General features: G+C 35.5%; 1 protein-coding gene across 2 annotated transcripts in view; it reads right to left on the bottom strand.

Moving 5' to 3' along the window:
* Positions 1-330: 330 nt before the first annotated feature.
* The window catches only part of LOC131070904 (PIGF/3-ketodihydrosphingosine reductase fusion protein), a 106,712-nt gene continuing 91,935 nt past the window's right edge, over positions 331-15,107 (bottom strand). Inside the window, exons 8-9 of one of the 2 annotated variants that reach the window (XR_009112421.2) lie at positions 1,483-1,667; positions 634-767 (exon numbers count right to left, since the gene is read on the bottom strand). Coding sequence is in view for 1 of the 2 variants with exons in the window: in XM_058006576.2 (XP_057862559.2) it covers positions 654-767 (114 nt within the window). In the remaining variant the exon portion in view is untranslated. Of the gene's footprint in view, positions 768-1,482; positions 1,668-15,107 lie in introns of both variants that reach the window. The other variant, XM_058006576.2, reaches the window with a different exon arrangement.

Raw genomic sequence — 15,107 nt, 5'->3', positions numbered from 1 at the left:
GTAGCACCTTTTCACATCTAAAATAGACAAAGTTATCGCATTCATCCTTAACAAACAGACAACTATGAACTTAAAATCCAAGTAGCCATGATACTAAATAAACGTTGCTTCCTTCAACTAAACTCGGTACATTTTCTTTCAAGGCAGTTCTCTACACTTTTAAAAAACTGAAAAGTTTTGAAAATGGATGCTTCATAACAGTAAACCTTGACCTTAATAACTTGTAAGGAAGTTATTAAGTTGGAATTGCTCCATTAGGGGCCCAAGTGTTAGCTTGATACAAGAGGCCACTAATCATAGAAAAGCATCTTAAAGGATATATACCAGAGATTCCTTAAGAATGTTTTATTGTGTTGATATTGTTAAAAGGATTACATTTTGTAATCTTAAAATGCGTAATCCAATACAAATATATATGATAAATATACTGGATCTAGCCTTCATCAATCTAAATAATAAACCACTGATTTTGTTTAGAAAGGAACAAAACAACAATTATAAACATCCCTCAATAAAAATATATTACAGCTATGACCTCTTCGCTTGTTGCTAACGACTTTTACAGTAAAAGAACTTAATCTTGTTTTAGCTTGTGTCGAATCAACCCAAAACTTGTTTACTGTGAAACATGAAGGATACATAAAATGATATAATTATTCAGTCTTTCCACTTAGCCATCTCGAATACAGAATACTGGCAACTCCCGATGCCATCAAACCCAATAAGTACCCACCTATCATACCATAAGTCACACATATTGGCCATTCCTGCAAAAATCAAGCTGAGTTATGATTATTTTTAAATTGCACAAGGACTTATATCACTAAAGAAAGTATTTACAGTTCTCTTGTACTTTTCCCTTGCCTTTATTATATCCTCTCATAATGCACTACAGTACAAAATTCTATAACAATTTCACAATGTGCATCATCAAATCTCCCACTTCCTCAATTCATTACTCTGGTGAGAAGGTAAAGACAGCGTATATTAAAAAAGAAGTGTTCTAATGGTCCACTAAACTATCATATGCAATGCTGAAGTGTATCATGTTAATGCATTAGTAGCTTCTGCAAGATAAGACTTCTCTAACCCGTTAATCTCCTTTACTCTGTTATGGTTTATTCATCTATGCTATTAGATTATCTGATTTATGCTTTCCGAACTGAATATGTTTATCAGATTGTAACATTGATCATGATTATGATATTGGCATTGGATAAAGATGGATTAGATCGACGACTTGCTTAACATAGTTAAGCATCGATCTAAATGCTATCGGGCTAATAACCCGATAGCATATTAATGTTGATTCATTTATGAATTGGCATTAATATGCTATCGGGGTATTAACCAGATAGCATATGTAATGCTATTTGTTATCGGGTTTAGTTCATACCGATAAACATTTATAATCGGGCCATTAACAAAGCATCATACCTAACACCGTTTCAACCGAGTGTTTAAGTATTAAATGTTAGTTACCAAACATAACCGAAATCGGGATGTGCAATATGGAAAGACACCGATCAATAGGTGCCTTGATCGGTCATGTCTAAAAGACATGACCGGTCAAGACATCTATTGACCGGTCTTCTAAAACATATAAAGCCCAACATGAATCATTTGGAGAAGACATATAAAAATATTAATGATCTCTCTCCTTCAGCCTGCAACAAAACAATCAGATTATCAGACAATATAATCATATAAAATTCTCACATATATAATTTGTTCTTTTATTCCAATTGAATAAAACTTTACATATCAGTAAGGTTCAAATGAAGAAATTAAAAAGCAAATATTTCTCGTCACATTGGCAAAAAGTCCAAAGAGATGCCCTAATCAATTTAGTACTACGGGAACCAAGAGTGCAGAAAGCATTGTACTACGATCAGAAAAACAGCATTCTTGGCATATCTTCTTTCCACAATTAGGCATCACCTTAAATTCAAACAAGAAAATTGCGAAGAATTCTTCAATTTATCATTTGATAAAAAGTGGATGTTGAAAGAAAAATGAACATTGTTTGTTCAATTCATTGACAGGCAGTTAGTTGTTGGTAGACAGTTAAATAGGAGTTAGTTTCTATTCAGTAGTATTTCATTTGTATAAATGTACATTTCTCCTTCCATTCAATGAACAGAGATTTTGCAGAGCCTTCCACAATTCTGCATCATTTTGTTGTTAATAGATGATCTGCAGATCATTATTATTTCTTTGATGCTCTAAAATTCCTTCAATTGGTATCCAAGCACAGGGAATGGTTGATGTAATATCTGATCTAAATGGGCAATTAATTTCTATAAAATGGATAACCAAATTATTTCTTTCATGCTCTAAATTTCCTTCAATTGGTATCCAATCACAGGGAAGGGTTGATGTAATATCCCATTTCAATGGGACAATGAATTTTTATAAAATGGATAACCAAATTATTAGACCACAGCCCTTTAGGAATAGCTGTATCTAAACTTGCTACTTATTAAGCACAGATATGAATGTTGATTGAATCACAGCTTGCTTAAATGAGTCTCCATTGGTAGCAAAGGGATAGGTTCCTGAAAACCCCCAACCCTTCTCGTCAGCGATAAATCGCTGATTTGCCTTGTGGATGTAAGTTTTCTGCCTAACAGTAATTTGACTTCAATCTATTGTTAATTAATGATTTACTGGTTGTTGAACAATGATATGTCACCAGTCTTTGATGTGCAATAAGAATTACGAATCTTGTGATGCATGGAGGATAGTTGTGTCCCTTTTTATAACTTTCCCTTGGCTGGATTTGATATCAAATTCAATCGTTGTCCCTGCAGGTTGGAATTCAAACCAAAAAACAACATAAACTGTACTCTATGACTTCTGCTCAAGGGATAACATGATCAACCAGCCTGCACAATAAATTTGTTTAGAATTACTGATCTATAATATGCAGTGTTGCTTCATTCTTGTATATTATCATCTTGATTATGATGCAGATGTGCGTCACTGGGTATAGGATTGTTGAAAAATATCGATCTGCCTGTTACATGAAACTCAAATGCAATCCCTAAGTGAGTTTGCTCAGTTCTGAATCAGGGGTTTTCATCCACCAATTTAGTAATGGATATTAGGAGATGTTTGTCTTCTAATTCCAGAACTATAGGGTTTCATCCTCAAATTGATGAAGCGAAGTTCCATGCTCCATAAGGAGTAGAAGTCACATAATAAATGATCATGCAAGGATCTCTTCAATAGATTATTTCTCCAGGAATCATAACTCCTCAAATGCCTCTTGATTAATATTTAAAATAAACTTTAATTCCTTTAACTTCTGCAATTTCTTTCTGTAATGTCCCCTAGCAAATTTGCCCAAGAATCACATTTGCAACAGGTTAGGGTTACATCTTTCCCAAGAAAGAGATCTCTTTAAACAATACAATGCTGGATTTGAATCCTGCAACCATAACCAAGGGAATATATATATATATATATATATATATATATATATATATATATATATATATATATATATATATATATATATATATATATATATATATATATATATATTTCCAATTATTAGGGTTAGACAATGACACATAATATTCATATAATATCTATAATATTATTCAAACACATTAGGGTTTTGGAGAAAGAGACATGATAGGTCCGCCCAAAGCAATCTCCACACTAAGCCCAAGAGTGGACACTTGCCCTCTTGGCCTCGGTGGGCAAGCAACATAGACTTCCACTGGGGTGGCCAACTAAATGGGGTGCTTGTACCTGCTTTCCCATCTACGTCTCATCCCCCAAAAGACAATAGCCATTATTGTAGAGTCGGAGAGAAGATCGTAGTGGGGGTTTCTTGATTGTCCTATCTAAGCCCAAGAGTGGATCTTTGCCCTCTTGGCCCTAGGGGCAGGCAACATGGACATACCTAGGGTGGCCTACTTAGATGGCAACCTTCTAATTCCCCTCTTTCATCACCTCCTTCCTTCCACACATGATGGAGGTTTCACACAGAATTATTGCAGACATATACATTCAATAACCAATCATATATATGAATATATAGATAGAGATAAGCATTGACAATATATATATGAATTCTGCTGATTTGTGAAGAATTTGGAGATGTGTTAGAACAACATTTTTTCTAAAGCAATTATCATCATCTCATCGCCAAATCCAATTTGAGGGATTATATATTGAGTTTAAGATTTTTAATGGATTTTGAACATAATCTGGAGCTGAATCTGAGTTACCCCAGCAGAGTGCCACATTAAGGAAGTAAAATTCAGACATTTAGGGCACTTTATCCGTCAAACCCTAGCCACTAGAAATTTCAAGTATTGTCCTGCTTATTTTAGATAATAATTACCAACATTTGAAGCTAGATCTGAGCGACATACAAGGAAGGATCACCATGAAAATCAGAGAACATTTTTAGAGCTGCACTAACTGTTGGGAGGCGTATCACTATATTTTGACTGAGCAACGAACCCAGGAAGAGTGTGTACTGATCTGGGTGGCAGATTAAGGCAGTTCATACCTTATTAATGTTGCTGCAACCCTGTGAATCACAGGGACAACACATATTATTGCTGTACATCTCCTGTTAGTTGGGACAGTCTGCATCAATTCATAGTAGCAAGAGGCAGCAACACTTTCAAGCAGTTTGTGAGTGGGTTTGGTTATGTACAAAATTTGAAATCATATTCTGTATAATAAGACCACACTTAATTATCATTGAGTAAATTGGTAGTTTGGGATTCATAAGTGGTGTTCCTTGCTAAATGCATCTCTGTCATACACATCCAGCAGCAATATACCATTAAATTTTTACTCTGAATTTGATAGATTGCCAGTCTATGAGGGTTTTATGATAGCTGTCAACAAGTTTGGGTTGATACAAGAAATTCCAGTAATCTATTGTGTGATCAGCATTGTAATTTATATACAGTTTGTTGTTGGGACAATATTTGTCTCAAAAATCCAAGGAAAAAAAATCAAAATATTACAAAAAAAACTAATTGGTGGACATTACAAATAAAAAAATGATTTTTTGACAAAGGTCGAAGAATTGGTTAATCAAAAGAAGCTTTTAGGTGAAAAAATGAACAACCAGCATGTTATTCAAAAACAATTAGGGAGTTTGATTCCTAAATCCAGTGATGTTGTTTCCACAATTGAAATCTCAAAGGATCCCACAACCATGGAAATTGATGAATTAAGTAGCATTTTATTAACTACTGAGGAAAGAACAAAAAATAGTGAAGAAAGTCTAGAGTAGGCATTTATGTCTAAGGACAACCTAAGGGATTAAAAAACAATTTTTCTAAGGGTTATCACAAACATGAATAAGAAAATGACTCGCATCCTGAAAAATAGCATAGAGAAGAATCTAGTGACACCTATTGATAAAGAGGTAATAAAAATGAACACAAACAGTCTAGTCACGCCTGTTGAAGAAGAGGTTACGAGTTCCAAAGTACAAGTAAAATTTCAAAGGCAGAAGCCAAGGTAGAAGCAAGGAAAGTAGTAGAGACAAAAGGAATATTCAGTGTTTTCACTGTAATAAGTTTTGTCATTATAAATCAAAATGTTAGCATAAACAAATGCACCTAACTCCATAGAAGATATACGGAATTTGTTCATTTCTTATATAAATATGAATGTCAATAGACTCCTCATCCATAGTTGGACTACTCGTCGAGTTTTCGGTGATTTTTAAAAAACTCGCGAGTATTTTTCCCTAGCGAGTTTTTACAACTTTAACTCCCCAAAAAAACTCGGCAAGTCAATGAAAAAAACTCGCCCGCCAATGAATAAAGGCAAAAAAGGGCAAAAATGAGTTTCATTTCATCATTTTTTGTCTTGTATTTTACTGAGTAGGGGAAAAACACTCCCAAACACTTGCAGACCGATTTCCATCGATTTTTTTTTTTAAGACAGCCTCATTCTCTTCATCAAAATATAACATTCAAGTATAAGTCACATTTCAATATGTCTTTTTCCTTTATGTGACTTATACTTTAAGTTATATTTCATGTATATATTGGCAGGATGTTTGAGAGTGGTTTCAGATCTCTAGAAGTTATAATGAAAATTCTAAGTTTTAGAAGATCTTTTAAATTTTCAAACAGTCAAATTTCAGTAATCAGTATGCTCCTATCAACATTCTCTCGCTCTCTCTCTCTATCTCACTCACTTTATCTACCCCGAATTTTAGACCTATATATCTCCCTATCACTCTTCATCTATCCCCCTCTCTACCACTATCCATCTCACTCTCTCCCCCAAGATCTAGACCTATCCCTCTACCCCTCTCTTTCTCACCCTCAGACCCCTGTGAGGGGTGCTACCCTCAACCTAATTTTATTTTGCAAATGCTTGGTGGCAAAGTTGGGGTGGAAATACCCAAAATCTCAAAAAAATTGTCCTCAGAATCTTATGTCAGCCTTGTAGTTCATCCAATTGTGAGTGCAATTGGAGCTTGTTTGAGGCCATCCACACGAAGAAGAGGAGCAAGTTAGCTCAAAAACACCTCGATGACCTTGTCTTTGTGCAATATAATCTTCGGTTGCGCATAAGGAAGGTAGAGGAAGCACCAGCTAATCCAATTGATTTGGATGATATAGATCCTTACAATGATTAGACATCGCAAGAGCAACCTCCATTGTTTACAGAGGATGACATCAATGATTTTGAGAGGCAGGCTATTGAGGAGGGGGGTGGATTTGGTTTCACACTGAATGACATTGAGGAGGGTGAGGAGTCATTGCCAGTGCCAGGTGCAGCTAGAGGTAGAGCTACATCCAAGATGGCCAAGATGAAGGACGAGCCACAGCCTGAGCCAGTCATAACGAGCGAGGAGGCACAATCATTCCCACAGCAAACTTCTAGGACTAGACCCTCTGGTTCAACCTCTCCCCTAGTTTTTACTAGAGCTAGGAAGAGGAAGATGTAATTGTATATATTTATTTACTTTTAGTTCTACAAAAACTATTTACTATTTTTCTTCCAGCCATCAACATTCCTCAGGAGGATGAGATTTTGCACCCACTTTGCATTCAAATATATCTAGACTCAGCTTGTTTCTTTTGTGTTCTCATTTATTGACTCATGGGATGCATCTTCTCATTGAATTTTGCAAAAAAAGTGCATTTCTAATTAAATTTTAGCAATTTTCTAAGTTCCTGAGTTTTTTGCCAAGTATTGGCCAAGTTTTTCCTGAGTTTTTTTCAGGCCTTGGCGAGTTTTTGGTTTTGAGTTCAACTATGGTCAATATAGATATTTTGTGGTATATTGATTTGGTTGTTCTTCACACATGACCTCTAATGAAATTTATTTATTGGTTTAGATGAAAAGCATAGTAACACAACTATATTGGGGAATAATTAGTCACACTGTACTAAAGGAAAAGACGATATTGCAATTACTAACAAACATGATAAAGTAAAGCATATTTCTGACACTTTATTGGTTCCTTCTCTAAAAAAGAATTCGTTGTCAGTTGGTCAAATACTAGAACAAAATTACCAAGTCATTTTTTATAGAAATGGATGCATAATCAAAGACAAGTCACATAGGCATGTAGTTGTTGCACAAGCCCACATTATAGGTGATAGAATGTTTCCTCTTTATTTTCCTCCAAGCAATAAGGCCCTAAGCAATACTAAAATTCACAAGAGTCGTTTATGGCACCAAAGGTATGGGCATCTTAGTTTTGGTGGCTTGATTTTACTTAAAAAAACACATGGTTGAAAGATTGTCATGCATTGATAATAGATAAGGTGTTTGTGAAGAATGTATTTTTGGGAAATAACATAGAGCCACTATTCCAATTGGTATGTTTAGATAGGCTAAAAAACCTCTTGAAATTATTCCTACTAATTTGTGTGGTTCTATGGCAACACTTTCTCTAAATAAGTCTAAGTATATTTTCTCACTTCAATTGATGATTTTTCACGTAAGACTTGGATATACTGCTTAACAGCAAAATCAGAAGTTTTTGACAAATTTGTTGATATTAAGAAAATAGTAGAAAATCAAAGAGTCACTATGTAAAGTCATAAAATCAGATAACGGGGGAAAGTATAAGTCACAACATGGGATTGAGAGAGATTTCACCACTTCCTTCAATCCACAATTCAATAATAGGACTATTTGTTGAGATAGCCAAGATTATATTGAAAGAAAAGAACTTGGATAAAAGTTTTTGGGCAAAGGCAATCACTACAGTAGTCTACTTGTTAAACAAAAGTCCTACAAAAGCAGTTCATGCCATGACTCGTGAACAAACTTGGTTAGGATTTAAGTTATCAATTGCTTATCTAAAGGTATCCAAATTAGTGCTTCCCAAGGATGCGTCCCTTACCCTAGAACCCACATCCCTTGCAGGGGACATTTCAGGGACCAGGGGACACCTAAGAAACATCCACTCCATGTCCCCTTTCTTCGTCAAAAACAAGAGATATTTCGAAAACGTCCCAAAATTGCAAGGGTATGCCAGGGGACGGCTAGCCATCCCCAGGATGGCCAGGGAATGTGCAAGTGTCCCCCAAATTTCCTGAGAACGGCTAGCCATCCCCTATGGCCCAACAATGTTTGAACTTAACTTTAGAAAAAAGCATTCTACCATTGATTGGTGGTTCATTAGCAGCCAGCAGACATTTAAACTTGAAAAAACACTTAGCACTGGGCTGCAACACAAGAAATAATTGGGTAGTTGATAAAACAATTGTCAATGGAAGTGTTTGTTGGTCGTAAAATGGGCTTTGTACTACTTGTTAAGCTATGTTGGTTAAGTATGTTAGTGTCGTCGAGGGTAGTTGTCTGTTGCACGACGGTTCCCCACAGGTGGTAACCACAACCCTCAACCGTGTCTTTATATATGCTCTTGTGCTTGTTGTTGGATACACTGATGGAGAGAATGATTATTGTACTAGACATTTTGGCATTAATGAAAGCATTACTCTGAGTTTCTGGTTACCATTCTATCCTATGGTTATCATTTGACTGTTGATATGCAATATTAATAACACACCCCACGGGGTAAACAGTGTTTGGCTCAAGCTGTAGTGTGCATGATGTTGTTCGTTGAAACAATTTTCTATATATAGTAATGTGAATTTGGTAACCACACTAGGAATTCAAGAGTGATCAGTCACTTCGACTTCTTGTCAACTAGTTAGGTTGTATTCACACTTATTTTGAAAGGAATAAAACAAAGAGAATGTACAAGGAATTACATATCTAGGGGGGCAATAAAGGAAGTATTAATAAATGCACATATAAGTAGCCCATCTTTAGACATGTCGATAAAGTTGAGACTTCTGATAGTAAAGAACAATGTTAATACAGGTTCACTTTCCACCTTTTTGGAACATTTTGCTCCAATCAACTTTTAGGAAATGATAATGTCTACATGTTTCCAGGACGACCACAATGATTCATTGCTTACCTATAATGTGTCAGCATGATGTATTGAAGAGCACATGAATATACTAAGGGGGTAGGGGGGTGGGGGTGGTGAATCAATATATTAATAAAATTTTCCCTTTTTAAAACATGACTAAAGATAATAGGATAATGCTTTATAAAGCTTAATCAACACATGCAATATTTAGCAAACAAGAACACCAAAGAACACAAATTTACGTGGAAACCCTAATGGGAAAAACCGCAGCAAATAAATGCTTATATATATCATCTTTTACCATGTTTGTAGGAACCAACCTACTAGAGGCACCAACCCCTAACTTAATTTGTGAGCATCGACTCCCACTTCTGAATTTATAGGCACCAAACTCAATGCAAAATTCTGCTATAATATGCTTCCACAAATCTGTCAAAATTTGATCATAAGTCTGCTATAGGATGATCACAATCATTTTTAATTCTTGCTGTCATTCCCTCATATATTCGTCAAATCTGATATGATCTTTTCATTTACAACCCTCTTAAAATCAGGTGTATATATACTTGATTGTCTTAAAGGCACACACTTCTAACTCCATTTGCAATTTCTATATATACCTTTACATCTAAGGGTCATACCCTTTTGAAAAAAAAGGTTTCATTTAGAAGACATATCTTCCCAGTTTTCAATTTCACCCCTTCACTTAAATCATATTCTTTTCTCTAAACCGCACCTCGTGAAAAAGAAACATTACTAAATCAAATCGCAGCTTTTGAGGAATATTAGTCAATACCATAAATCGCACCATTTGGTAAACATAATAAAATCGCATCCTTTAGCAAAATGTAATGGTTCCTTGTCTTTATTTCTGACGGTTGCTTTTTCTTTTGTCATTTTCTTCTATATTGTCCTTTTCTGGTTTTTCCTTTCATAGTATGCTGTAGGATATTTGTTTGCATTCTTAATTAGTGTAATAATCGCATCTTATGAATTCGCAGCCTTCTCTCTTTGTCGGTATGTATTTACACGACTCTAATGAGTTGAATATCTTGGAAAATACTGCTATAAATAAAACAGGTTGATGTATTTGGTATAAGGAAAATTGCTGCATAACAAATCTGAATTTTTTTGCTGATGTTAATGTAATCATTAGTCATTTAAACATTAACAAATCTTCAAGTTGTTCATTTAAGCATATAAACCAGTTGCTGTCTTTAGTAAAACAAATATGATCCTTAATAAAGTCTGATCGCTGTCATATATAATCTTATAAACCATTTCTCGGGCAATGACATTGGCTTGGATTGTGGTGTAATCAGTTTACTCCATATGATGATGGTGCTTCTTATGTTTGACATCATGAAATCAATGACAACTTTCTAAAAAGTATAACAATTTGGACACGCTGGGAAAAGGAAGGTCAAAGAATCGAAGATAATCCTCCCTTCTAGCCCTGGAACTAAAGAAGTCAAAAAGAAATCCAAGGGCTGCCCTCTGTCAAAGGGTAAAGCTCTCGACTCAGAGGCCCCCTCGATGGATAATACAAACCAAGCTTCCCAGTCTCCCCTGCACTTGTTCAATTCTTACCCTTCCACAGACAGGGAGAATAGACCTTGTTTTCCGCTCCATCTGAACCCAGATTCTCCCCTTTTGAATTTGGACCAGGAGTTCCCCAATGATGTTTTGGCCATTGCAAGAAATGGAGCGGTCGACTCTTTCCAAATCATGAAGTCGGCTTTCTATGAGATAAAGAACCTCAAAATAAAACAGAGGGCTATCGGCAGCAAAATAGAAATGCTGGATATTGGCAAACAGGGCACTAAAGGCAACGAGCTATGGACTGAGGAAGAAAAAATTACAATCATTGATTGCCTCACTAAAGCTGTTGAAGCTCTGGATAATCTGAAAAAAGACTATGAGAACAAGATTGCTGCCTTTGAGAAGAAATTTAAAGGCATAAAAGATTCTCTCCATTCGATCATGTCTCATAGCCATAGTGTTATCAAATCCACAGCCGAGAGTATGAGTACCATGGTTACAAATATGGAAAAAGGTTACCAAGGCAAATCCACAGCCGAGAGTATGAATACCATGGTTACAAATATGGAAAAAGGTTACCAAGGCAGCCTGGTGGTGGAGTTGGACCTGGAGAAGGAAAAAGGCAATGAAGAGTTGTTGGGTCCTAGCAAGAGGACTCAGGCTAATCTGAAGAGGAAGGCAGAAAGACCCCTGCAGGAGATCCAGGACTTCAAAAAGGTTGCTCAGAATATGAATCAGCTTGAGGCAAAGGTCGCTGAGACTTTAAAGACTTTGGCTTAAATTTCTTCGGTCCCTGTCTGGTTTTTTGTTGGCACTGGGCTACCTTGTTCTCTGTCTATCTCTTTTGGCAGCATTTTGTCTTTTTTGTAATGGTTTTCATGTCCTATCTTGGTATTGACCATTTGTAAAGGGTTTTGGGTCCCTCAAAACCTGCTTTTACCGTAATCAAAAACAATTTGGACACTCGTAGAATAAATCAAACAGAAAACATGTAACTAAAAAGGTAAGGAAACATGTATATCAAAACAGCAGAATTGTTTCATAGTCAATTTCAAGGGAAAAAGAAATATATTCAAGTTGAACTTGCAGCCTTTGGGTATTTTTTTATAGTTCTTATATAATATATATGCACATTGACAATGAAAGCATTTAAATTTTGTTAATTTGTTTGTCAATTCTCATGTGAAACCTCAATTCAAGTCTCCTGTTATATATTAAGCTTCTATAATATCTATTATGAATGCTTTATCAATGTTATAATTGAAACTTCTCTGTCTTACAAAATTTTCCTATTATTTCATAGTCGTCCCCTAAAAAAATGGCTCAAAATTACCCCCATACCAGAAACACATACTGCCATACCCTGTTGTCCCCATCCCCGAAACGTGGGGAAGAATGTTGATTTATAGCTAGGTCGGACCCCTTGCTTGGGCCAACCTAGTTCTCTTAATTGGTAATTGGCCTTTGGCCTTAGCAATTCGCCATTTCTCTTATCGAGTCCTATCTGGGCGATTTATGCCAAATACATATGTAACGTGTTGTGACTTGCATATAGGTCATGACCTATATTAATGTATAACGTGTGGACCTAATTCAGTTTGGCGCCACCTCTAATACATTTGATTTATGCTGGCCGACTTGAAGAATTAAAGGTCAAGTCACCTATAAGTACAAAGTACTTATCATTGTTCATCTCGTCTTCAATGAACTATCTCTGCAATACAACAGCGCACATCTGTAGATGCACAGCGAACACCCTTGAAGGTCAGCGAACTCCTTCCAAAGGGCAGGGAACCTTCCTTTCTGACAGCAGTCTTCACTTGAAGGTCAGCGAACTGTCATTGAAGGCTGTGGACATCATCAGTGAACTTCATCTTTGTGACAGCAACATCTGCAGATAAGTTCACTATTACAGTGTGCCCTAGCTGGAAGATATTACTGTGTTTAGTTTGCTGATAGCTTCAAGTGTTGAAGCTCATTGTAAAGATTCAATTGGTTATTGTTAAATAAAGATCTGAGATATTATAGCTGGGTTTTTCACCTCCAAGAGGGAGGTTTTCCTAGGCTATAAGCGTGTTATGTGTGTGCTTTATTTTAATTTAGTTTTCTGTTCTATACTGCTAATCTGATCACTAAAAACTATCAAAGCATAGATCTAGATGTGTTGCTTATGTACACATACCAAAAGAGAATAAAAAAGGTCCAATTTAGATGATAAGAGCTTAAAACATAAAATAAAGTATATAGCTTATACAATCTTGTAAATAAGAAATTGATAATAAGTAGAGATGTCATATTGGATGAAAGAGCACAATATACCACCAATGGAAAGGATAAAAACGCTATGACTGATTTAGAAAAATCTAACCAACCCATGAATCATGTAGAAGAAGAAGTTTCTCATCCATCTGTGGTTGGTGAAACAAAATTAGTTGACCCAATAGAACCTAAATCCTTCGATGTTGCAGACAAGGAGATATCAAAAACATTAAAAAAGTGAAAAACATTGTCCCCTAACTCTTATGTTGGATACTAATTATGAGAAGATGACAAGGTCACATGCAAAAGCTAACCGTTCCTTAATGACAGAAATCATGCAAACTACTGAGACAAAAGAAATTGCCAGTGTGTGTGAAAAAGAAGGGTTGAAGCCATGAAGAGTGAGATAGCATCAATTGAAAGAAATGGCACTTGAGATTTGGTCGAGCTATCTCTTTGGAATGCTACATGTTTCCCAATAGTTACATACATCATTCAACATCATTGTCTTAAATTAGGTTATTGAAATTAGAAATATAAATAATGCAATAAATAGCTAATTGAATTGAGGGTTCACCCTCACTTCTTCCCTAATCCTACGGAAGATGGTGGAATTACTGTGCTAGGGTGCTTGGAAACAGTCTAAGAGCAGGCTCCCTCGAGGTTTCTTAGGAACACATGTTTATGCCAATCTCAGGACTCTCCCTCAAGGCTTCAGAAATATATGTCCTTACCAATCTTGGGATTTACCCATCTAGTGACTGAATTACTCCACCTCTCCCTACACAAACCCCCTATCCCAACATAGGCATTAGCAGGAGACTAAGGACTGGCCTATATATATAATAGTCTTTCGTGTACTATGAATGTATATTAAATTAAGTATGACTGTCATACATATTGCAGTCTATATTAATATTTAATATTACTACTAAATTCTGCATAAGAACATTATCAGGCTTCATATATTAAGCATACATATTCAGAACGTCCCCATGCATACCACCAAGAACAAAGATGTTACTGCCTGTAACTTAATAACAGTTCTGATCTGATCTGATTGATGGTGTTGTCACTGGATGCTTTGATTCCTTTCCTTTATATCTCTCTATGTGAGGAAGACGTCACACCTCTTCATCATGTATGCCCTTTGGCAAGAGACACACCCTTTCACCATTAGCACCCTTTGAAAAAGTGCAACTCTTCATTATTTCTACCCTTTGAAAGGGACACAATCAGATCTGCACTTCTTATTCAAATCAGATCTGCACTTTTGATTACCAAATTATCCCCCTTCTCAAATGAGGTTCTTTTCTCCCTTTTATATCTCATGTTTGAGGGAGTCACAACTTTTCCTTCCATGTCTTTTGACCATTCATTAACTTCATTAAATTTTAATTATATTTAATTATATTATTTTAGATTTTAATTTAAATTTTATTTTTATTCTTTTGTATTTTAATTTTATTATTATTATTTATTATTAAATTTCATTTCAAAGTGGGGATATTACATTGTAGGTACCAAGTGAATATATAAAACAAAGTACAAGTCTAATGATAGTATTGACAAACATAAGGCTAGATCAGTAGCCAAACGATACACTCAACAAGAAGGTATTGATTATAATGAGACATTTTCTTCTATTGCATGGATGGATACTGTTAGACTAGTTTTGTCTTTAGTTGCTAACATGTTTGGATTGTTTATCAAATGGATGTTAAGAATCATTTTGCATATGATTATATTAATGAAGAAATGTATGTCACTCAACCTCAAGGCTTTGAAATACCTTCCAAAGAACATTTTGTTAATAGGTTGAAGGCCTTGTATGGTCTTTAACAAGCACCAAGGTCATTGTATCCTAGAATTGAGTCCTACCTCTAGTAAAACGGTTTTGTCAAGA

Source organism: Cryptomeria japonica, chromosome 1, assembly GCF_030272615.1.
Source record: "Cryptomeria japonica chromosome 1, Sugi_1.0, whole genome shotgun sequence".
NCBI lineage: Eukaryota > Viridiplantae > Streptophyta > Pinopsida > Cupressales > Cupressaceae > Cryptomeria > Cryptomeria japonica.
This window is presented reverse-complemented; position numbering and strand designations above follow the sequence as displayed.